Source organism: Trachemys scripta, chromosome 1 (genome assembly GCF_013100865.1).
Source record: "Trachemys scripta elegans isolate TJP31775 chromosome 1, CAS_Tse_1.0, whole genome shotgun sequence".
NCBI classification, from domain to species: domain Eukaryota; kingdom Metazoa; phylum Chordata; order Testudines; family Emydidae; genus Trachemys; species Trachemys scripta.
The window spans coordinates 298,659,719-298,684,974 of NC_048298.1; the positions used below are offsets into that span (position 1 = coordinate 298,659,719).

At 41.7% G+C, this 25,256-nt stretch overlaps 1 protein-coding gene across 4 annotated transcripts in view; it reads right to left on the reverse strand.

Annotated features, from left to right (window-relative positions):
• The window catches only part of PDS5B (PDS5 cohesin associated factor B), a 272,948-nt gene that overhangs the window by 118,053 nt on the left and 129,639 nt on the right, over window positions 1-25,256 (reverse strand). For all 4 annotated transcript variants that reach the window (XM_034758647.1, XM_034758648.1, XM_034758645.1 and 1 more), the window contains exons 9-10: window positions 3,355-3,470; window positions 843-937 (exon numbers count right to left, since the gene is read on the reverse strand). In XM_034758647.1, coding sequence (XP_034614538.1) covers window positions 843-937; window positions 3,355-3,470 — 211 coding nt within the window. The remainder of the gene's footprint in view (window positions 1-842; window positions 938-3,354; window positions 3,471-25,256) is intronic.

The window sequence follows — 25,256 nt, forward strand, 5'->3', positions numbered from 1 at the left end:
TGGCAGCAAGCCGTGGTGCCAGACAATGTCCAGAAATAATGAAGTCCTGACTTGCATTTAAAGAGGCTTTGAAATTTGAAAGCTATACCTACCAGGGTGTGTGGTTTTGCCTTTTTTTTTTTTTTTTTGGTTAAGTATAATTTGGCTAAAGTGATATTTTCTAAAAGAATTCACCTAGAGGACACAGTAATGAAAACAGTTTTAAAGTTTACTGAATAATGACACAGTATTCAAAAAAAGTTCTCATCCACAGTTATAAAGGTTGGAACTTAAATATATTTTTCAATGACACAGACTTAATTCCGTGGGAAAAAAGCAATACAAATCCACTATTCTCCTCCATATCTCAAAGTGTTCCACAGTGTAAGCCAGAAAGTCTAGTACCAGACATGAAAGCAGGCAAAAGTCAACTCAACCACACTTCCAGGACAACAGAAGTAATACAATTAACCTTTTGTTTAGTAAAAGATTGAAAATAATGCGCTGACATTTTAGGTGAAACATTTCCTCAGCTATATTTGTGTTATTTTGCTCTGCTTATCTGAAACACTTCATACTATATTCTGTGAAGATCATGGAGGCAGTGGTGATTAGGTAGTTATTAATTACTGAAAATACAAGAATAATCTGGTCCAAAATCTTAAATTCATCTCTGCTCATATTTATCAGCTTTTCCATTTTTCATTCACTGTAAAAATCTACTTAACCAGCACATTTCAAAACTGCATTTTTCACAAATGTTGCAAAGCCACAATAGTAACCAGATACCTAATTCTGCTATTACCCTTGAGAACAAGATAAAAAATCCTGAAGAATATTATTAATAATAAAAAAACTGGTACCTGTTAAATCTTTTGCTAGATCTGGATGGTTCATAAGGCAGTGGCTAGCAAATTTCACACATTCAAGCCGGATAGGTACATGGATATCATTAAACCTGTTTTAGGAACAAACACTGTATTTAATAAATCAAGATGTGTAACTCAACATTATTTTATTTCATTTCCATCAAAGCACTATTTCTATATTTCTTTATTTCATTTCCATCAAAGCACTGAAATAGTGAGTCCAAGACTTATCTTAAACTCAGAGAGAGACTCTCACATTTTCACTTAAGAGTAACGCTTTACCACTTCCTGTCCTCTTGTATCATGCAACCTTGTATACATACAATTAAGTTCTATGTCTCTGATTCTATTTCTAAGGCCTGCAGCCTCAGTTGATGAACTGATAACTAGGATTAGACTAGAAGGTTTTGGGACATAGGACAAAGTGTTCCAGGAACCACTATCTGCTTTTACATTTAGCTAGGCAGCATGAAGCAACCTAACTTAAGTGAACACAAAATAGATGTAGCTGCTTTCTAGCCCTTTTTTCTTTTCCAACTATGTCTATGCTTCTCATGTATGGATGCATGAATAAAATAGATGTCCTTAATTTTACATTGATAATTTGATTGGTCTTGCAAAGTCTCATTTAAAAAGGAAACTTGGAAATATTTCCTATATAAACACAGTTAATTTATTTGCCTTTTACTAATGGAAATATCTTCCCCTAGTGAACACGAAAAACTCCCACAAACACAAATGACAGTTGCTTATGGGTAGCAGACATTGGTTTAAAAAAATAGATTGTTCACTGTCCATCATTTCCATAAACATCAAATATTTAAATAGTAATATGAAGAATCACATGAGTTTCACTAAAAAAATTAGTTTCCTAAATTGTCAATCCCAAACAACCTATTTCTCTTTGAACTGAATAATGTAAGGCAACATTAATAGGCTTCTATATGCATCAAATGTAACCTAAAAGGAATCTGTTTAAAGATGGACCACTTTAAAAGTAGAGACGCTCCCCAAGTTACGTAAACCAGACATACACAAATCCAATCTTACGGAAAAAGGTCCGTAAGCTAGAAATGGTCGGAGATACATTTCTGACTTACGCAAAATTCAAGTTACGCAAGGCATTCCGGAATGGAACGCTTGTGTAAGTCAGGAAGCGTCTGTAGATAAAACTTTAAAAAAAAAAAAACAGTCTTGACAGAAGTGTCTGAACATTTGAAAACAAAATCTAGTCTTGTTTGATTTTGATTGGCATTGTCCTATAGAACTATCCAACTTTAAATTATTACTTTGTAATATGATCAAATACAAATTTATTACAAGATACTATACAACAGGAAATCTTTTGAAAAAGATCAAATGCCTTTTACAAAAGGAATTCTCTGGAAAAAAAATCAAATCTCTAAATTTTCAAAATCTCTAAACTAAAATTATCTAAATTAAATAAATTTAAAATTTCCAAATCTTTAAAAATATAAATTCAAGATTGTGACAACACAGCTCAAATGTCAATTAACAGCATATATGAAAAACTTTTGGTACAATAAAGATGACATTTGAATGAAATAAAGCTATACAATAAAAACATTCAGCACATAATTTAGAAAATTAAAATATAGTATAATTCTATATTTCTATGAAAATGGATTTATAAAAGGATTTATTTCAAAATGTAAATTTACTGGTTACTTATTTTTTCAAATGTTTAAAAGATTCAATAAAACAAATATTGAGTCTTCAAATTTGTAACCTTCTTAAAACAGCCACTGTGATTAGTTGATGACAGAGAAATAACACATCTTCATTACTATTTTACTTTACAATGAAGTATTTTTTGCTAGGCCCAATTAGCATCTAGTATTTTTTAAAATATAGTATGAAAATATGTTTGATAGTGTCTTCAAAAACAATTTCAGGCAAAAACACTTCTACATTTAAATTTTCTAAAATTTTTATTGGTAGAAAATTTCCCTGAATACTGATATTTTATCATTTTAATATGATGTAATATTATTTGCCGTATAAACTATTGCCCACTTGCATTAATTTACAGGGATTAGCACTGACCCAACATCAGGTACGCTATCACTACAGTCTTTATACCAATATTTTTAAACACAGCAATTATTATTCAGTAAGATACAATGTAGTATAAGCATACAGTATATGAAGTCTCAGGATTTCTTAAATATAGTCTGATACTACCAATGCCATCTGATGTTATTTTAAAAGTTATAAACTCATTCATAGTTTTATATATAATATAAAATATTTACAATATTAAAATTATATAAGTAAAGGAACAGGATGGTTTATAATTATTAGCTCTATAGAATCACAGATGTAATATTTTTAATATTATCTGTGTCATATTTCAGAGCAAGCAGCAGAATAGAATTCTTACTTATCCATAGATTATACTTATTTTAAATAAAGGAAATTTGTAAAACGTTGAATTATACTTCATTGTTTATCCCTGTGGGAAGGGAACTAAAACAGTGTATACCTCCCCAAGTAGCACTGCCAAAGTGGTTTGTTTTGAGATGCCAACTCTGAATCCTTTGCCCCAAACATTTTTGCTAGTAGTTTTACAACCTGCAGGCGTTCTTCATTGTCATTGCTCTGGAAAATGAACACATTTTTCAAAAATAAAAACTGTATAAATGACTTTTACATACTTATCTTACATTACATACATTTATCTTCAGACAAATTAAAATGCAGATTAAAATATTCAGTTCTGGTATAAAGCAATCTGTGTTTCAGAGAGATAAAAGACTATTAATCATGGCGATGAAGAAATTAGTATTGAAATTAAGGAAGTTCAAATAAAGATGCAATGTAGAGTGCCCCAATAATACAAACCTGTTGAAAGAATACCAGGCTTATGTACATTATTTCAACCCTCATTAACAGTTTGCTAATATTTTTTATCTCTATTTGTTAAAAACAGTAAAAGAGTTAGGCATACTTATACAACCAAACTTAAGCAGATAATGAATGAGATAAAATGCAACATTAAAACACAATTTAGAATATTGTCAGCAACTATACTATAAAAATGTTCTGCATATCTCCTACTGTTGATATAATGAGAACCTCAGCAAGGAGTAAGGTTCACTGCCCCTAAGATTTTATGGAGTCGTCACTGAAAGCTCTTCAGCATAATTTTCAAAAGAAACTAGTGATATAATGCCTCAAATTTTTGGGTGCCCAACTTGAGACATCTTGAGGCCTCATGTTCAGACAATGATGAGCAACAAACTTTAAAAAAAAATCAGGCTGCTTTAAAATAATCTCTCAAAACTTGGGTCCCCCAAATTGAGGCACCCAAACACACTGGTTACTTTTGAAAATTTAGGCTTTCATAATTCAATACTTTCCAAAACTACAACACTTCCTAAAACTATGCTTTTAGTTGAAAATTAAATGTGCTCCTACACAGTTCAAAATTATATTCTCGCTAAATATTCTAGTACTAATTTTCATTTACACCTGCTTGAAGTACAGAACATATCCTTTAAGTTGAAAACATACTGTAGAGATGTTGTCACATTTATTAGCTTTCCATACGTTTGTAATTCACCACACAATGACATGCATATTTTTGCATAAAATAAGAAAACATGAAAAAGTTCTCCCATGGCTACACTCGCAGTTTAATGCTGCTTCTTTGCCCCTCCACAGTCATTAGCTGGGCACTCCTGGCTCCTCCCACTCTCCAGTCTCCTTCCTGCTGGTATAATACAAGGGGAGTGTTGAAGCAGGAAGGTACAGTTCCACTATCACAGACATCCCTACCATATCGGTCCAACCGTTTGCCTCCTTTGGAGTTAGTTTCTATCATCAAGAAATATGGGCAAGGTGGTCTTCGTTAACATTGCCTAATCTGACTTGGTGCCTTGCTGTGGCTGGTTCAATACATTCTACATACCAATGGTTACTGTGTGGGGAAAGCACAGAAAGCTGGGCTTGCCCCAACTTGAATGGTGTCTCCTACTTCCAGCAATACCATTTTAAAGGAGTTCTGGCCACTATCAAATATCCCAATCTGTTGGTAGGCACTACTACATTCTCCAGCAGTGGCCACTAATGTCACCCCCAGCTACTCAGGAACAGGTTGAAAATGTTCACTGTACACTTATTTTCACAGAATTGTCAAAATCTGAAAATATTTCACATATTTACAGTGAACATGCTCAGTTCTGCAATGTAACTATAGTTTAAGAAATAGCCATATCCAAAATATGTTGCTCATATAAATACTGGGCATTTCACATGAGAATGGAGACAACCCTTAGCTTGAATACAGCATTTATCTGGTAACATAACAATTAAATATATTTTACTTCTAAAATTAACCAATAAATTCCCTGGTTATGATTCTGCTTTAGTATTAGCAAGAACTGGCAACAACAGTATGATTTTATTCTGTTACAACTGTGTATTTATCTGTCCATTTTTTCAGATGAGTGTTCCAAATTTGTCATTCTATTATGTGGTAATAAGGCAGATGGTGGCAATATTTTCAAGAAAACTATTTTTCAGTTTCTGCTCTCTTAATCAGGTTATAGGATTATTTGTCTGTCATTGGCTTCAACAAGTGCCAGGACTACAGCATCTTTTCCAAACTCATGCCAAGAATTTGTCTACTTGTGCGATTTTCTGCCTAACCACCTGGACAGAAACAAAAATCCAAAGGTCTGCACAGACTAGTACTATGTGCTACTTACAATCTATCTATTCTTATGTGTATATCTACTTTCCTTACAGGGAGAAAAGTCATGCATATCACCATACACTGAAGCATCACTCCTGATTATGCCATATAAATTTCAGAATCTGACTGACACTAGCAAGCCAGTTCTTACCAGGACTGGAGGCATTAGCTAAGAACTAACAAATTCGTATCCGGAGACCAGCTCAGCTGTATGTTAGTTTTACTCAAAACAGGTATTAGTCTTGTAAGAATGTGTTTAGTGCTTAGACTCTATGAAATGCCTGTAAGTTGCTACATGCTTTAGTCCCATGTTTAATGTCAGTATTCCATGCTATAATAAAATATGTAAGTTTTGCTTTATAACTTTGAAAATGTTTGCTATTAACTTGTAAACTGAGGTACAGGAATCGTCGCCCCATCCAGAAAGGCTATAAAAATCAAACGGGCCATCAAGAAACATCACAATACAAAGGATTGATTAATGGTCCTATTGCACCTTGGAAATGCTACATGCAAGGAAGCTCCTCCCATGGGCTTGGAAGCTAAGTGAAGGAAATAAAACAAAGGCTATGGTTACAGTTGAGAACTTACAGTGGCACAGCTGTAACCAATACAGCTATGCATGCCACTGTAAGCTCTCTAGTGTAGCTGCTCTAAGGCTATGTCTACTGTATCACTTCTGTCAGTGTAAAAAACAAACAGTTACTCACCTTCTCGTAACTGTTGTTCTTCAAGATGTGTTGTTCATGTCCATTCCAATATGGTGTGTGTGGGCGCACGTGCACAGTAGTCAGCCTGGGCGCTCCCTGGAGTCGCGCCTCATGGGGCCCAATATAGAGCCACCCCCTCAATTCCTTCTTGTCGGCTACTCCGACAGAGAGTGGGTACTGGAACGGACATGAACACCACATCTCGAAGAACTGTAAGGGTTACTCATCTTGTTCTTTCTTCGAGTGCTTGTTCATGTGGATTCCAATCAGGTGACCCACAAGCCCAAGATCAAGAGGCGGGGTCAGAGTCATTCACTGACTGGAGCACTGCTTCTCCAAAGGCCACATCATCTCTGGCCTGCTGAGTAATCGCACAGTGCATGGTGAAAGTGTGGATAGAGGACCACATCGCTGCTCTGCAAAAATTTTCTGAACCTGTGGCAGGAACACTGTTGACAAAGCCTGCGCCCTGGTGGACTGCGCAGCGATTGGGGGTGCGGGAACTCCCTCCAGGTTGTAGCATTCCCGGATGCAGGATGCGATCCATGACAAATGCATTGTGATGACACATGCAGACCTTTCATTCTGTCTGCCATTGCCACAAATTCATTCTGGACCAATTTTCTGAACGGCTTCGTTCTCTCAATATAAAAGGCTAGTGAACTGTGGACATCCACAGGGGAGTGTCTGCTCCCTGCCACTGGAATGCGGCTTAGGTAGAATACCAGGAGAAAGATGTCCTGTTTGATGTGAAACTGTGACACCACCTTTGGAAAGAAAGGAGGATGAGGTCTGAGCTGCACCTTGTCCTTATAGAACACAGTATAAGGGGTCTCTGATGTTAGGGCCCTGAATTCAGATACCCTGCTGGCCGAGGTTATCACCACCAGGCATGCCATATTCTAAGAGATAGAGAGAGCACATTGCCAAGGACTCGAAGGGTGGTCCCATTAGTCTAGAAAGGACCAGGTTGAGGTCCCAGGCTGGGACAGGCTGTCGGACGTGAGGATATAGCCTGTCGAGTCCTTTTAAAAACCGGCTGACCGTAAGGTTAGCAAACACCAAGGGACCCTCCTCAACCGGGTGAAAGGCCTAGATGGTGGCTAAATGCACCCTTATTGATGACAACGAAAGCCCCTGCTGCTTCAGACTGAGAAGGTAATCCAGAATAAGCGGCGCCGGGGCCAGCGTCGGGGATGAATGGTGCTGCGCCTACCAGATTGAAAACGTCTTCCACTTGGCAACGTAGATGGCTCTTGTGGAAGGTTTTTTGCTGCCAAGGAGGACGTGTCTAACCTGTTCTGAACAGGACAGCTCCATCAGGTTCATCGATGGAGCTTCCACGCCATGACGTGAAGTAAATCGAGGTTCGGATGTTGAAGATGACCATGATCTTGCGTGAGAAGGTCCAGGAAGGGCAGCAGGGTGACTGGGGCTTCCACGGACATGTCTAGGAGAGATGTGTACCAGTGAGGTTAGGCCCATGCTGGAGCTATCAATATAACCTGAGCTCGTTCCCTCCGGATCTTGAGGAGCACCTTGTGAACAAGTGGTATTGGCAGAAAGACATATAGGAGACAATCTCCCCAGTGGAGGAGGAACACGTCCGCTCTGGAGCCCAGGCTGTGGTTTTGGAGGGAGCAGAACTGTTGGCACTTCCTGTTGTGTCACATGGCGAATAGGTCTATCTGGGGAAAGCACCACCTGTGGAAGATTGAAATCGCAACATCCGGACGAATGGACCACTCGTGGCTGTGAAATGACCTACTGAGGTGACCCGCCAGTTCGTTCTGTTCCCCGGGGAGGTGCAACGCTTGCAGGTGTATTGAATGTTCTACACAGAAGTCCCACAGCATGAGGGCTTCCTGTCACAGCGGAGAGGAGTGTGCGCCCCCACTTGTTGATGTAGAACATTGAAGTGGTGTTGTCCATTATGACTGATACACACATTGTCCCACTAAGTATGCCCAGAAGACCTGGCACACCAGGTGCACCACTCTTAGCTCTCTGACGATGTGGAGAGCAAGACCTGGCTGCGGAGTGGCGAAGGAGACCCCCTGAGCCAGGTATACTGACGCCAGCCACGACTAAAGAGGTCGTAGTCTGAGCCTGGCATGCTGCACCGCATAGGTACAAGCCAGGTGTCCCAGAAGCTTCAGGCAGTTTCCTGCTGTTATGGTGGGAAACCGTCTGAGGCCTTGAATGTTATCGGTGAGGGCCTGAAACCTCCCTTACAGCAGGTATGCCCTGGCCTGGGTCAAGTCCAATATTGCTCCTATAAACTCTATCCTCTGGATGGGGGTCAGAGTGCACTTTGCTTCATTTAAAAACGAGACCCAGGTCGACAAAGGTGGCTCTGATAAACTTGACCTGAGCCTCCACTTGGGTCTTGGAGCGAAGCCAGTTGTCGAGATAAGGAAACATGTGAACATGATGCCTACGCAGAAACATGGCGACGACTGCCATGCACTAGGTGAAAACTCAAGGTGCTGCTGACAGGACTAACAGGAGGACTACGAATTGATAGTGGGTGTTGTTCACCACGAACCTGAGGTACTTCCTGTGGGGCTGAGTAATCGCAATATGGAAGTATGCGTCCTTCAAGTTGAGGGTGGCATACCAGTCTGCTGGATCCAATGAGGGAATGATGGAGGCCAAAAGAGATCATGCGGAACTTGATTTTCTTTATAAACTTGTTGAGTTCCCGCAGGTCCAAGATGGGCCTGAGGCCGCTTTTGGTATTAGGAAATACTGGGAATAAAAGCCCTCAGCCCTGTGCTCCTGAGGAACCTCCTCCACTGCCCCTAAAGATAGGAACAACTGCATCTCTTGGAGAAGGAGTTACTTGTGAGAAGGGTACCTGAAAAGGGATTGGGAAGGGGGGTGGAAGGGCTGGAGGGCACCAAATTGGATGGAGTATCCCCTCTCTACCATGCCAAGCACCCATCAGTCTGAGGTTATACGGGACTATGCACAGTAGAAAGGGGATAGTCGGGACGAGAAGGTAAGGAGGGGTGGATCCATTGCCAGGTGTGGTACACTGTCCTTGACCATGACTTCAAAAGGCATGCTTGGGGCCCGAAGACAGCTTCGGTTGTCCCAAGCTCTGGCCAGAAAGTTGACGTGGCCTTCTCCTGCCACTTCTGTTATGCCTTCTGAAGCCATCTTGGCAGTTCTGCTGACCGAACTTCTGGGTAGGCTGGGTCTCCGCTGATTGGAGGGCATCCAGAGGCCCAAGGACCTGAGGGTGGCTCTGGGGTCCATCAGGCTATTTAGCCTTTTGTCTGTTTTCTCAGAAAATAGTCTCTCACCTTCGAAAGGCAGGTCCTGTATCATTTGTTGGACTTCAAAGGGGAGAGCCGATACCTGGAGCCATGAGCCCCTTCTCATGGCTACACCCTGGAGATCAACCTTCCCTCCTTGACCAAAGCCGAGAACGCGGTCCAGGAGTCCGGGGGGAGCAACTCCGTAAACTTAGCCACTACTGAGCAAGAATTGTAGGCATACCTACTGACGATGGCCTATTGGTTGGAAATGCGGAGTTGTAGTCCCACTGTAGAGTATATCCTCCGCTCAAATAGCTCAAGCTTTTTTGCGTCCCTATTCTTGGGGAAAGGGCCTTGAAAACCCTGCCTCTTTCTCTCTGGTTTGCAGCATCCAGACAGTCAGCTTGTGTGTGGGTGTTTAAGTGTTCATAGCTCTTGGAGGGCACAACGTAGCGCCACTCATTGTGCCTGGTGGTAGGGAGGCCGGGATCTGCCACAGGGTCTTGGTCGGGTCCATGATTGTTTTAATTAGCGGTAAGGCTATACAGGAAGGGCCCGAAGGGGCCAGAATAGGGTCTGCATCATATGTAACTTCTTCTGCCCTAATACCCAGACCCTGTGCAACCTGGCGCAGCAACTGCTGCAACACCCTGGAGTCTTCCAGGGCAGGGGCAATGGTAGCTTCTGTGTGCGCCTCATCCGGGGAAGATGAGGATGAAGCCACTAAGGGAGGTGGTTGTTCCCTTCCATCCCCGCCAGAGGGATCACGTGAGCCGGTGGGGACAGTGATGGGCTGGGGCTCGCTGGTCTCAGTGCTGAAAAGAGCGCCGGCATTGATATCGCACCCCACGTTAGTGCTGGAGGCACTCAGGTGGTGTGTCTGCACCGTGGTGGTCATCGACTTCGGCGCAGGCAGTATCAATAATCGCAATAGTGCCAGTGCCGTTGCAGGAGCCGCAGTCGGTGCCAAGGGCGCTGTTGGCATCATGACTGAGCCACTGACACCTTTGGTGCCAAGGAAACTGCCAAAGGGGGCACCGCCGTTGGTGCGGACATAGTCAATGTTGATGCAGATACTGGCATCAATGCCGGAGGTAGCTACTCAGCCGCTGGACGTGGTGGGACAAAGGTAGCAGACAACTGAAGCGGCACCCGAGCGTTGGCTCCAACCCTGGGCTTGGTGGAAAGCCCATGGAGTCCAAAAGGGTCACTGAGCTGGGTTCTGCCATTGAGGGGCCCATTGCCTCGGTCGGCACCTCCTATGGTGCCTGAAGGATGACCTTCTGCTCCTACTATAGTCATAGTGGTACGAGTCCAACTCCAACTCAGAAGCCTCGGAATATAAGGACTAAGGCAGCACTACACCTCTTAATGTGGACAAATTAGATGTCTTTAAGTAACCAGGGCCTGATGAAATGCATGCTAGAATACACAAGAAGCTGACTGAGGAGATATCTGAGCCATTAGCGATTATCTTTGAAAAGTCATGGAAGACGGGTAAGATTCCAGAAGACTGGAAAAGGGCAAATATAGTGCCAATCAATAAAAAGGGAAATAAGGACAACCTGGAGAATTACAGACCAGTCAGCTTAATTTCTGTACCGGGAAAGATAATGGAGCAAATAATTAAGCAATCAATTTGCAGACACATAGAAGATAATAAGGTGATAAATAACAGTCAACATGGATTTCTCAAGAACAAATCGTGTCAAACCAACCTGATAGCTTTCTTTGACAGGGTAACAAGCCTTGTGGATGGGGGAAGGAAGCAGTAGACAAGGTATATCTTGATTTTAGTAAAGCTTTTGATACTGTCTCGCATGACCTTCTCAAACAAAATAGGGAAATGCAAGCTAGATGGAGCTGCTATAGGATGGGTGCAAAACTGGTTGGAAAATCATTCCCAGAGACTAGTTATCAGTGGTTCACAGTCATGCTGGAAAGGCATAATGAGGGGTCCTACAGGGATCAGTTCTGGGTCTGGTTCTGCTCAATATCTTCATCAGTGATTTAGATAATGGCATAGAGAATACACTTATAAAGTTTGTGGAAAATACCAAGCTGGGAGGAGTTGCAAGTGCTTTGAAGAATAGGATTAAAATTCAAAATGATCTGGACAAACTGGAGAAATGGTCTGAAGAAACAGAATGAAATTCAATAAGGACAAATGCAAAGTACTCCACTTAGGAAGGGGCAATCACTTGCACACATACAAAATGGGAAATGACTGCCTCGGAAGGGGTACTGCGGAAAGGGACCTGAGGGTCATAGTGGACCACAAACTAAATATGAGTGAACAGTCTAACACTGTTGCAAAAAAAGTGAACATCATTCTGGGATGTATTAGCAGGACTGTTGCAAGCAAGACATGAGAAGTAATTCTTCCGCTCTACTCCGCACTGATTAGGCCTCAACTGGAATATTGTGTCCAGTTCTGGGTGCCACATTTCAGGAAAGATGTGGACAAATTAGAGGAAGTCCAGAGAAGAGCAACAAAAATGATTAAAGGCCTAGAAAACATGACCTATGAGGGAAGATTGAAAAAATTGGGTTTGTTTACTCTGGGAAAGAGAAGACTGAGCGGACACGGTAACAGTTTTCAAGTATATCAAAGGTTATTACAAGGAGAAGGGAGAAGAATTGTTCTTCTTAACCTCTTAGGATAGGACAAGAAGCAATGGGCTTAAATTGCAGCAGGGGACATTTAGGTGGGACATTAGGAAAAACTTCTTAACTGTCAGGGTGGTTAAACACTAGAATAAATTGCCTAGGGAGGTTGTGGAATCTCCATCATTGTAGATTTTTATGAGCAGGTTAGACAAACACCTGTTGGGGATGGTGTAGATAATACTTAGTCCTGTCTTGAGTGCAGGGGACTGGACTAGACCTCTCAAGGTCACTTCCAGTGCTATGATTCTATGATGCTAACTGAGTTTGGCCCATCACACTTGCTGAAGCACAAGAATTCCTAAAAATAGCAGAAAAACCTGTGAAACAGACCCAAAACTAAAACAAAAAACAAAAAAAAACCCACTACTGATTAACAACTATCCCCACTACTAATGAAATTGTTAACACTTTCTTCAGAGAAACATGCCTGCCAAAGTCATTGAAAAAAAGCAATAGCTCACCAGTCCTCAGAAAACCATCACTCTGGCCTTAAACGCTAACAAAAATTATGAAATCTCATTGGGAGCAATTTCTCCACATTAGCGAGGAGTGTAGTCAGTGCTACATGTGATTGTATGGAGTGCTTCATAATCAGTATCAGGGACCCTGGTACCACCTCAGAGTCTTTCAGTGCCAACCATTTCTGAAGACGAACAAAAGGCACAGATGTTGGCACTAGGTACTTTGTTGCTGGATTCTTCAATGGTGATGGGAAATGAGCTGCTTGTGTAAGTGATGCTGAGATTGTTCCAATATCAATTGGCACCAATCGAGCCCTTGGCACTGCCTCCTGACTTGGACCTACTCTGTGTTAGTGAGGGAGATCTACGTCTTCCAATCACCCTGGGAACAATGCTCCTTTTCCCCCTTTCGTCTGACGACTGAGCTAAGGAGGATTTGGAGGCTCTTGCTGACTCCACAGTTGAGTAGTAAGACTTTCACCAATCAGTGGCTGTGGAGCTTAGGGTGGACCTATGGCTCACCATCACTACCACCACCGTTATCTACTACAGTCTCTTTCCCCTAGAGCTCAAGAGAGGCTCTCATGGATCCTTCCACAAGGAAGAATTTAAGGGCTGATTCCCTTGCTTTGTGTCCTCTTTTGAAACGAGTGGCATATTGAACACTTGTCTGGCATATTTGCTTCACAAAGGCAAAAGAGGCACTTATTGTCCATAGTTAATGGGGACAGCTGTCTTGTAGGTTGGACAGGATTTAAATCCTGGAGACTAACTCTGCTATATCAATTCTATATAGAGGTTTATATTGTACTTATCACCATAGTATCAGCAGCTGCTAGTAGTACATTAAGCAATGTGACTTCACATCTGTCACATATTGTTTGTTCTCTCCCCTCGATCTCTGGTTTAGGACTCCAATTGACCCTACAGGTTCTGGCATTCAGCTTGTCCCTCTCCGGTACTGACCCTTGGCTCGTTTCCTGGACTCTACCCATTCTGGCCCCAACTAACTGACAGGTCGAATTCTCGCTTTCACCATTAGGCATGACTGCAAATGGCATGGTCAGCAACAGGATAGTGGTGAGGTTTGTAATGGTTCGTAGTTCCTGAGAAAGATCATTCCCAGTCTCAACTTTCTCTGAGGGCACTCTCTGTCTCTCACACATACAAGCTATGTTCTTATTGTTGAGCGTTCCATTCTACCCAAGGAGCATAGTTGTTAACCACTTCCTTAGTCCCAGAGTTTTAAATGATCTTTTAGATATTCACAGAGTGATTCAAAAATAAGGACTGAGACCTTGAACTTGATTTGAAATCCTATGGGAAGCCAGAGTAGAGAGTAGAGGACAATTCTGATATGTTTGTAGTAGACTGTGTTGCTGCACTGTTTTGAACAAGTTGGAGTTTCTTAAGTGCAGAAGGCTTCATGCCCAGATATACTATAATCCAGGCAAGAGGTGATGAAGGCAAACAACAGAGACCAGATCCTCATCCACCAGAATGGGATAGACATTCCTGGCCAAGCAAGGATAGTAGAAAGTGTTACATGTGGGGAGTCACCATGAGCAGGGAATACAAGAGAACCCTTAGATTATGGGTGTGTATCTTCAACCAATGGAGACTGAACCATTGCTGCAAGTTCTTCAAAGTACCTTTCCCTCTATCCACCAACATCACTTCTGTCTTGCTTGGGTTCTGCTTCAGCCAGTTCTTCATCCAAGATCAGATCTCATACAAGCACTGGGCCATCTTAGCAATAGTGTGGTCTTACATGGAGAAGGATAGGTAGAGCTGTGTGGAGATGCAGTTTCCCATCACTACTCATTGGGTGTCTGCCACCTCTTTCAAGTGAGACTTTTTTCTCATGGTCAGTGTCAAATACTGCAAAGAGGTCCTGGAGGATGAGAATCGATGTCTAACCTCTGTCCATTGACAGGAGATCATCCATCAGTGATACTATGGTGGTTTCAGTTCCACATCCAGATTAAGCTAAATCCAGAATGTTAACTTCCATTAGATGAGTTGTAATTGGCCTAACAGGCTTGCTGAGGAATAGGAAGTCTGATGCAGAGAGCTTCTCCCAGACCTGAGGCCCTCCTTTTTGCTAACGGGCTAAATTATACTACCCTAGAACAACAACTATAACATAGTGCTCAGAGATGCAGTTACTGCAGGGGATCTGTCTTGCAACCCTAGCAGTAAGAAGAAATTAAAGGATGGTTGTGGCCATCCCTTTTTTTATGCCAGTAGTCCCCAAACTGTGGGTCGCACGCCCCTAGATGCGATGGAGCCTGTGCCAGCCCCCACAGGGGGCAGGGAGGGAGCACCACCCAGCCTCTCTGGCCCCAGCTCTGCTCCAGCCCCACCCCCGGTCCTGGCCTTGGCCCTATTCCGGCCCCAGACACAGCTCTGTCCCCACTCCCAACCATGGCTCCAGCTCTGGCCAAGCTGAGGCTCTTGATCACAGCTCCAGCTCCTGGCTGCACCGCTTGGGGGTGCTGTAGGGGCATGGACAGATTCCATTATTGGGGGGGGGGAGCGGAGCACATGACATAAAAAATTTGGGGACCACTGCTTTATGCCCTGAGCTACAAGGAGCGAGAAGGCATCGAGGGCACAGGCTATTAAAAATAATCTGATATCACCAGCATGGGGTGCAAGCACACCAAAAATGGAATACATATGGACAAATCACACAAAAAAGAAAATTCAATTGCCCACCTTCTCTCTGGCTTAGGAAGTGGTGAGCACATCAAGCCTGTGCTCTGGTCTCTTGACTAGCTCCCAGGCAGTTTCCTTTGCCAGTTTAAGGCCTTGGTTCTAATCTTCAAAGCAATTATTGGATCAAACCCCATAAAGACTACATTGTGATTTATAAACCACTGGAAGTTGTGCTTATCTAGGACAATGCAAATGCAAAGCACAGGATGAAGCACATAATAGCTGGGGAAAAGGCACTCAGTTGAGGTTATCTTGTTATGGAACAAATTTCCACAGGCGATCAGGCAAATCTATAGTTTGATCATCTTTAGGAAAAGCTTCAAAACCTTCCTTTTTCAAAAAGCCTTTCCACCATAGGTAGAATGACAGTCACAATATGACACCCTATCTACCAAAAAAAACCAACCCCTAACTCTACCCCCACTTTGACCAAAAAAACCTCTAGCCCCTAAACAGAGAACAGAGAGATTCCATGAATTTCACTAGGTATTTTACATATCAGGTGTTAAAAGCACAGTGATAGGCAGGCATATAAAATCCAAAAGTAGACAGATATAAAAAACACTCGCCACCCACTCTACCAGTACAGCTGAAACATTAAACCAGTGTTTCCCAAATTGCAGGACACACCTCAGAGGTTGGGGAGCCCAAAGGAACAGTTGGAGAGTAGATGATACGCCACAATTGAAATCCAGAAACTGAGCTCTCTTTTAAAACATGTCTGTTAAAATATTATGGTTGTAAAGAAAACCTTGAAAATAAGATTTGACTGTAACAGAGAGTGATGACTGCAATAGCTCTTAGATGTAAACTGTTTCATTAGCGGAGATACTAATGATATTTTAAAGGTCAACATTGTTAGCTATTTAACTCCTAATTAAATCACGTACGAAAAGAGGAAGATTTACGTAATACACTTAGATGTTGCGAGATACCACCACTGTTTTTTTTCCCCCTTAATCAGAGAAGGCATGTTGGCAATTGACCCACAATGAGGAAAAGCCAGGCTCGAAGACCCCAAAGGAGACGATGGCTATGAAACGTTCTGTTAGAGAAAAAAAACTTAATGCAGCCACATAGCAACAACAAATATTATAAATAGGGCCCTACCAAATTCACAGTCCATTTTGGTCCATTTCACTGGCATAGGATTTTTAAATTTCCTGATTTCAGGTATTTAAATATCTGAAATTTCAGTGTTTTATCTGTGTGGGTCCTGATCCAAAAGAGTTTTGGGTGGGGGTCACAAGATTATTGTAGGGGGATTGTGGTATTGCCACCCTGACTTCTGCACCGCTGCCAGTAGTGGCACAGAAGGAAGGATGGCATGGTATGTTATTGCCATCCTTCTGCACTGCTGCTGGCAAGGCACTGCCTTCAGAGCTGGGTGCCCGGCCACCCACCACTGCTCTATGGCCACCAAACTCTGAACAGTGCAGAAGAAAGAGTGGCAATACCACAACCCCCCTACAATAACCTTGTGACCCACCCACCCCCCGTGACCCTCTTTTGGGTCAGGACCCCCAGTTTGGGAAATGAAATTTGTATAGTAGGGTAAAAGTACACAAAAGACCTGATTTCATGGTCATGACGCGTTTTTCACGGCTATGAATTTGGTAGGGCCCTATATAAAATCATTGGTAACACTTCTGTAAACGTGAAAAATAAAGTTCAATGTCAGTTTTGAACTCTAAAACATGTTAAAATGTTTCTTAGCATACAATATTGAATATACATCATTCCTTACATTAAAAAATAGACATGTTTTAAAACAATTTAATTTTATTAAAATCTAAAGTATCAGTATGTATTTACAACATATTTGAGTTAAAGGAGGAGGAGTCTGATTGGTTTAATTTACCCGGGGGACAATGCAACCAGCCTGAATGGAAAAAGGAAGATGGGCTGAAAAAACACAACAGGGGGGCTCAATCCACCCTCTCTGCCATAGAAGTACAAGGCATGTGGTCTTCAAACTCCTACTCTTTTTTTTTTATCCACTGAATCTCAAAAAAAAAAGGGCAGAAAACTGGAAACTCAAGGAAGTTGGCAGGGACCCAATACTCTTTTCCCAGGAAATGAAGTGCAGTGGGATCCTTAACTTAAACAGCTGAAGCATGCTCTACATGGCAGAGGAGGACAGTGAGGTGATAGTGAAGAAACAGTTGCTGAAAAGTCATTCTAGGGTCTTTTGGAGTCAAGAAATCAACTGTCTGGGGGCAGGAAAAGGAAGTCAAGGGGGGCGGGAATTCTACTGGCTGAATTAGTGTGGAAAAATGGGAGTCAATTTATTTTGGGGCTAAGGAATGATGTTAAAAGCAGCAGCTAGAAGGTCACAGGGAACTTTAATTGGGAGTGGCACATATTTGGTGTATAGGACAGAAGTAGAAGACAGAAGGTATCATGGATATGCGGGATTAAACTGCAGCAAGGGAGGTCTAGGTTGGACATTAGGAAAAAGTTCCGAACTGTCAGGGTGGTTAAACACTGGAATAAACTGTCTAGGGAGGTTGTGGAATCTCCATCTCTGGAGATATTTAAGAGTAGGTTAGATAAATGTCTATCAGGGATGGTCTAGACAGTATTTGGTCCTGCCATGCGGGCAGGGGACTGGACTCGATGACCTCTCGAGCTGGGGAAAATTGGGCTGAAACAAAAGCCAGTAAAAGGGATTTCTACATGGAATGGAAGCACAGAGGGGGAAAAAAAAATATAACAAGTAGAAATAAGAATAAAATAATATACATATCAACATTTGACATAAAATACTGGAGTAATCATATGAACTACATAGCAACTATTCAATGGTATCAAAACAGACAATTTCACAGTTCTCAAACTGCACACTGGGGACCCTGTTGAACACCAACTATTTCCAGGTGACCCTCAGAGGTGCATCTATGAGTGTCTGTATCTGTCAAACAGTGAGTCTACCTGCTAACTGTAGCCCAGCCCAATACAGTAACCTCGGCCTCCTTCATGACTTTCATGCCCTACTTTTTTGGGGGTTATTTTAATGTAAATTCAGCCATAATCAAGTTTGAAAATGACACCAACACTGGAAATGTGCAAACACAGCAAAGGACAAAAACAATCTGCAAATTACCTTGGACAAATTAAAGCAGTATGGGCTGTAAACTAGGAAAGATTCAGTGATAATAAATACAAAGGAAAACACTCAGATACAAAATTGGGGACTAGAGAGGAGTAGGATGGGGAATAGGATGTAAGAGGAAAAATCAAATGCACAAATATAAAACGGGGAATAACTGACCAGGCAGTGGCACTACAGAAAACGATCTGGAGTTATAGTAGATCGTATACCGAGTGAGTTAACAATGTGATGCTATTGCAAAAAAAGACGTCATTTTGGGATGTATTCACAGGACAGTAATATGTACGACATGGGAGGCAATGTCTTCTCTACTGGATACTAATGAAGCTTCAGCTGGAGTTCTGTGTCCAGTTTTGGGCACTACTCTAAGAAAGAAGTGACCAAATTAGAGAGGGGGCCAAGAGAGCAACAAACACATAAAAGATTTAGAAAACCTGACCTATGAGGAAAGATTGAAATAACTGGGCATGTTTAGACTAGATAAGAGAAGATAGGGGACACTTCATAGTTTTACATATTTAAATGGTTGTTATAAGTAGGATGGTTATCAATTGTTTTTCAAGGGTAAGACAAGTAGGGAGATTTAGGCTAAATATTAGGAAAAGCTTTCTAACTATATGGACAGTTCAGCACTGGAACAGTTTACATGGGGAGGCTGTGGAATCCCCATCAATGGAGATTTTTAAGACCAGATTAGACAAAAACCAGGGGTCTCCCAACTTTTTTGATCATGCACCCCTATCAGTAAAAAATTTTTGAGAGCACACCCCCGGCCGCGCTGAAGCGCAAAAGGGAAAAAAATAAAATAAAACACCTCGGACTCCCGCCCGAACTGCCGAAGCGCGCAAAAAAAATTAAAAATAAAAATAAAAAAAGCGCTCCTCCTGCCGTGCACCCCCAAGGATCCTCTTGCGCACCCCCTAGGGTGTGCGCACCCTACTTTGGAGACCACTGGTCTAGACTTTAGCTATATTAAGCCTGCCTCAGTGCTGGGAGGTTGACATGATGATCTCTTGAGGTCGCTTCTAACCCTACATTTCTGTGATAAGTGAAGCAGCAACACGGTGTACTGAAGCGAGTTTATTTACAGTTAATTATTTGATGTTCATCTTATTTTCCTAATTTTTTCTTATATTACTTATATTATTAAACATAACATTTATACTATGGTAATACCCAAAGGTCCTAATCAAGATTAAGGCTCCATTCTGCTAGGTATTGTACAATTACTGATAGGAAGATGACCCTGGCCCTGTAGGGTTTACATAAGGCATAAACAAATGAAAAGCAGGATATAAAATACAACCAAATAAATATGAGGAGTTATCATTATTGTATTGTTGGGTTTGTTTTTATTTTTATATGGGGCAGGAATGCGGGCATTAGTAAGAGTCATGAAGGAAATGTGATGTGATATAGTGAGAGGAAGGAAAAGAGGAACAAGTCTCTGCTGCATGGACAACTGTCACATAAGCGAGAACGACAACTGCCACACAGAAGGTAGGGAATCAAGATTGGGGAGAGATTGTTTATCTTAAGAAGTGGGCAATCATAAGAAAAATTTGAAATCTAATGCTTTAGAAAAGTGAATGGAAAAGTGCATACATCTTCAAAAACAAGTGATGAACCTGATATCAAGCATTCTAGTGTGCTTGCTCAGTAAACATCAATATGTATGAACAAACCACCATATTTTTTTATTTTTATATATATATTATATATTTTATATATATATTATATGAGAGAGAGAATGTATCTATAGATATATAGAGAGAGAGCGCAAATTTGTTCAAAGGTTTAGACACCAAGTTCTTGAAGTATTCATGTAAATCAAAATTTTACTGTTTTTAAAATCAATCACCTAACAGTATCTCTTAAAATCAGTAATTCAAATCAGTTTAGAAGCACAACATACACAAACTCCTCCACTTACTTAAAAATCCTAGAGACTAACAAAAGTACATTTAATTCTACACAAAAAGTTTCAAAGGAATGTGACGGCTTTTAGAAATTACGTATCTGAATACAGATATTTACATAGGGGTAGTTTGCAGCGTTAGTGAAAAAGCTAGAAAGAAGGGCCCATTAATAAATGAGGATGACAATGATTTATATACAGCTAAGATATTGAACTCCCTTTCAAACTGAAAATTTTTTGCAAAATTGGTAAACCATGAAACCAAACCCCAAAATCATCTGTGGGCATATATTTTGGAGTCCTGAGCTCAATTTTCAGCTCCACCAAAAGCTTGTGTGTGACCACATCATTCAGTGTATTTACATTCTCCATCAACAATGGGTCAAGTTCTTCCCAGCTGGGTTTCACCAGCCTGGAAAGACTATGTCCAAAGCACACAGTTTGTAGCTCAAAATATTTCCAACATCACTTAACACTCCTCACAAGGAGCACTCCTCACTTCCGACTGAAGTAGAGAAGACAAAGGGCCAGAGTCTCCAGTCCACTAAGTTCACTTTTCTCCATGAAAGCAGTGCAAGGAGAACTTAAGCCAACCAGAACTCCCACAGAATTCTCTGAGTAGGGGGAATCTCCACTAGCATAAAGGAATAGGTAACATAGCCACCTGTATCGCCAGCTGCCCTCACCCATAACCACGCAGAGGAGTGGGTGCTGAAGGCAGGTGGTAATGTGAAGGAGGCATAGCCCACTACACCTGGTTGTCCAAAGGTATAAGTGAGAGTAGGCCCCCTATTGCTGTGTCACCAGTGCTGGGCCTCTGACAAGGAGCTGCAAATGGCTCCCCTGTGGCTGCCCCTTCTCCACTACATCCAAGCACAGCCACAGAAACAGTTAAGTCCAAATCTTTCTAATTTTATCTACAAGTGAACATGACATTTCCCTCACAAAATGACGCGGAGGAGGGAAGTTGTATTAATTCAGTGCCTCATACAGTTTTTATTAACCACCCTATCTACTACATGAAACGTACAGTAGTCTACATGAGACTTGTTTACACGAGAAAGTTATATGGTCTAACCTAAGGTGCAAATTAAATTTACTTTAGTTACACTGGTAACAAAGGCTGCATGGACACTTATTTCAGTTTAAACCAGACTTATGTCAATTTAGCTTTAGTTTACTGGGAATAGGTTTAAGATAAGCTGAAAACCACTCTTAAATCAAAATAAGTGTGTCTACATGGGGTTTACACCAGTATAATAAAATCAATTTAAAAAATATGAACTAAATAGGTTACAGTAATAGGTAAAAACATACATAGGTGATTTTTAAGTTGATGTGCTGTTAAGTCTTAAAGAGGAAAGCAACTTTTAAATTTTGTGTAGTTTGTCTGGGTCCGCATCCATATAGTTAATTCATCTGGACTAATTCCTTCCTGGCCATACTTAAAGCATGCGACTTATTGCTTTGTACACATCTACAACACTCCAAATTAGCCTTCTTAGGATTCATTCCAAGGCTTTCTTGACACTATATACTGGGTGATAAAGTACAAAAAGAGTTTATTTAGGAAGATCTGATTATGATCTATGTAATTTCATCTTAAACTGAGGGTATGCCATTGCTTTTTCCAGAGGATGAAAGGACCTTAGAAAAGAGAACTTCCTTCAATCTGTAAAACTGGATATTCGATTTTAGGAATAAACTCCACATTAATGACAAGAACCACCTTCTACTTGCAAAGTATACAATGTTAAGGTTCAACGGATAATGCCCCTACTTCAGATACCCTCCTTGACATGGTGATGACTAAAAGAAAATTATTTTCATTGATAAGTAGTAAAGACTTCAACAGAGATTCTAAATTGGCACTTAGTGAGAGTATTCAGGAAAACGTTCAGCTCCTATGGCTGTGTTCTACGATTTTTTTGAGTAATAATTGGACATGCTCACTACACAATTTTCTTATACATGAGTGAAAAGTCTGTTGACACACAAATGCTGAAATATAGCCTCCAACTGAAGTTAAATTTGGAGTTTTAAAATCCCTAGTGAGCCCATTTTGCAGAAATTAAAACAAGTGTTGACCATGGCGCTTATAGGAAAAAATATCCTGGCCTTTACACCAAAATTTGAATTGAGACTAAGTTATAGAATATGTTGATGCATTCTTTGACACTAGTAATTTGGCAAGACTAACATGTTAATAGCCTCTATTTTTTAAGTCTCTCCTTTCAAAGTTGAAGCAGCTACATTTATGGTTGGTGTACACAGACTAGCCCCCAAATCATGAAATATGTCCTTAAACTTATTTATTTATTTGGGGGCAAGTCTTTCTTTGGACACATTTTGGAATATATGTGGATTAGATAAACTGATTTTAGCCACTTTTATTCCAAATAAGTGTCCAGGGACAAACTTGCACTGAAAATAATTAATCTGGTTTTAATTCACACCTTGTTATTTCAGTGCAAGTTTGTACACAGCCCCTTTGCATTTTGATGTAGAATGAGTCCACGTGACAACAGGTATTTTCTGCAATGGAAATAGATGAGCAGGCTAGCTAACATATTGCCTACATCACAGAAATGAGGTTGCCTTGAACAGCGAGGGGCAATTAGAAGCATAATTGATTTCTCCTTCCTGATCTTCTGAATTAGGCTGGATTGACATAGCATTAACACAGAACTGGACACAAAATTGCCCATAAACTCTTCCTTGACACATGGGAGACTGAATGGAAAATCTAAGCCCAGCCTCCTGGCCAATACTGCAGGACCAAGACCTGGTGAGTGGATCTAAGCTACCTGGAGAGCACATCAAAACAACCTCATCCTCAGAAATAATTACATTTCTGAACTTTACATCAATAACTATTAACCATAGTTGTGCATGTTCTTGAGGGCTGCAAGGAATAGCAATGCAGGGAACTTCGTGGAGAGAAAAATTAATTTGCACCAGCATTCGGTGGTTGTTGCAATGGAGCACATGGGGCCCTTTGCTCTGATCGATGATATAAACTTTTTGGCAAGGTTCTCCAACAAGTTAGATTTAGCACAGTATGCCCATTCCTCTTGGATAAAATTCTCTATAGAAGGCTATGGGACACAGGTGTTTTAGATGCAGATGAAAAATACTTCTGAGTTGTCTGATCCTTTTGTATTTTCCTCCTCTCATTTCTCTTCCTTTGTCAGACTGTTAGGGGAAAAGATCTGGACTGGTAATTAACCATGTGAGTAGAGTTTTAAAAACATTTTTAACTGAAGATGTCTTACCCTCTCTCCTTCTAAGGTTTCTGCCCAGCATAAGATCACTGGCCTTCCAGGAGAGGAAAGTATTCTTTCCCTTTTTAGGTCTCAGACTTTTTCTTAGAATTTGATGACCTATAACATTTCAGTTTATGTCATTGGCCATTTAAATATAAAGAAATGGCTCAGGGAGAAGCTCTGGTGTTTTCTCTTTGATCTGCAGTATACCACGTATTTTATCAATGTATCTGGGGCTAATTCCTCCTCTAGTATGGAGTTAAAACTAGAGGAAAAGATAACTATTCTTTAGTTTTAATGGAATCTTGGATATCTTTGCTTTTTCTCAGAAGCAGTCTTCCCCTGGTCTTGGGGAAGGTATGTCTGCCTGAGGGTATGTCTACACTGTAATTAAAATAAAATAAAATCAGACTTGCGGGGCCCAGGCTAAGGGGCTGTTGAACTGCAGTGTAGACATTCAGGCTCAGACTGGAGCCTGGGCTCTAGGACCCCAAGTGGTGGGAGGACCCCAGAGTTCAAGATACAGCCCGAGCCCAAATGACTACACCATAATTAAACAGCTTGTAATGGGATCGCACTCACCTCTCACAAGCACCCGCTGTCCAAGTGCGTGTGCCTACACACTGAGTTTGTGGTGGGTCTTCGGTTGCTCAGCCTTCCAGCCAGAGTTACACACAGTTTGTATGTAAAATAGGGGAAACAGTCCAAAAGGGGGGCCTATCCCAGTACTCTCAGTAGGCCTCTCTTTCCTTGTCGCCCTCCCTGGCCTCGGCCCTCAATTAGTCCAGCAGTCTTCAAAATGGCCTTGGCCCTGGCCCTGAGCTATCCTCCAGGGCTCCCTCCCTAGAGACAATGTCCTCACACCCTCTGGGCCTAAAAGAGTTCAGTTCCCTTTTGGGGTGCACAGTTCAGGCCACTTTCCCAGTGGCTGGTGTGGGGAACCCAAGCCCACCCTCTACTCTGGGTCCCAGCCCAGGGGCCCTAAAGATTGCAGCTGTCCGCCATGTCCTTTTAACTGAGATGCATTGCTGCTATGATTCTCTGGGCCACTTCCCTGTGGCCCAAGTACATTCTTCACCCTTATCTCAGGGCGTTGTCTTGGTTGAGTCCCAGCCGCAAACCAGAGCTCCTTCTCACTCCTCTGGGTCCCTGCCAGCACTGCTCTGTCCAAGGTCCTGTAGCTCCCTCAGCCAGCTAGGCACACCAGCCAAACTCCTTCAACTCCAGCAAGGAACTGATCTCACTCTGCCTCTGCAGCTCTTCTTATACTAGCCTATTGGGCCCTGATTGGCTGCTCCCTGCAGCCCCTTTCTGATTGGAGTGGTTGTGTGGGATATTGACAAACAGCTTGAAGGATCCTCTACACTGCCTTTTTCTAGGGCCGGCTGTGGAAAGGCAGAAAGACCTCCAACATGGGGCCTCGGAGCCTGGTCCACCCCACCCACACAGCCCCTTAGCCAGAGTCAGCTGGCACAGCCTGCCACAGCTGTCTAATTGCATTGTACACATCGTCAAAGGTGACAAAGAAATGGCTTTCCATATTTACTAGGGACAGAGGAGA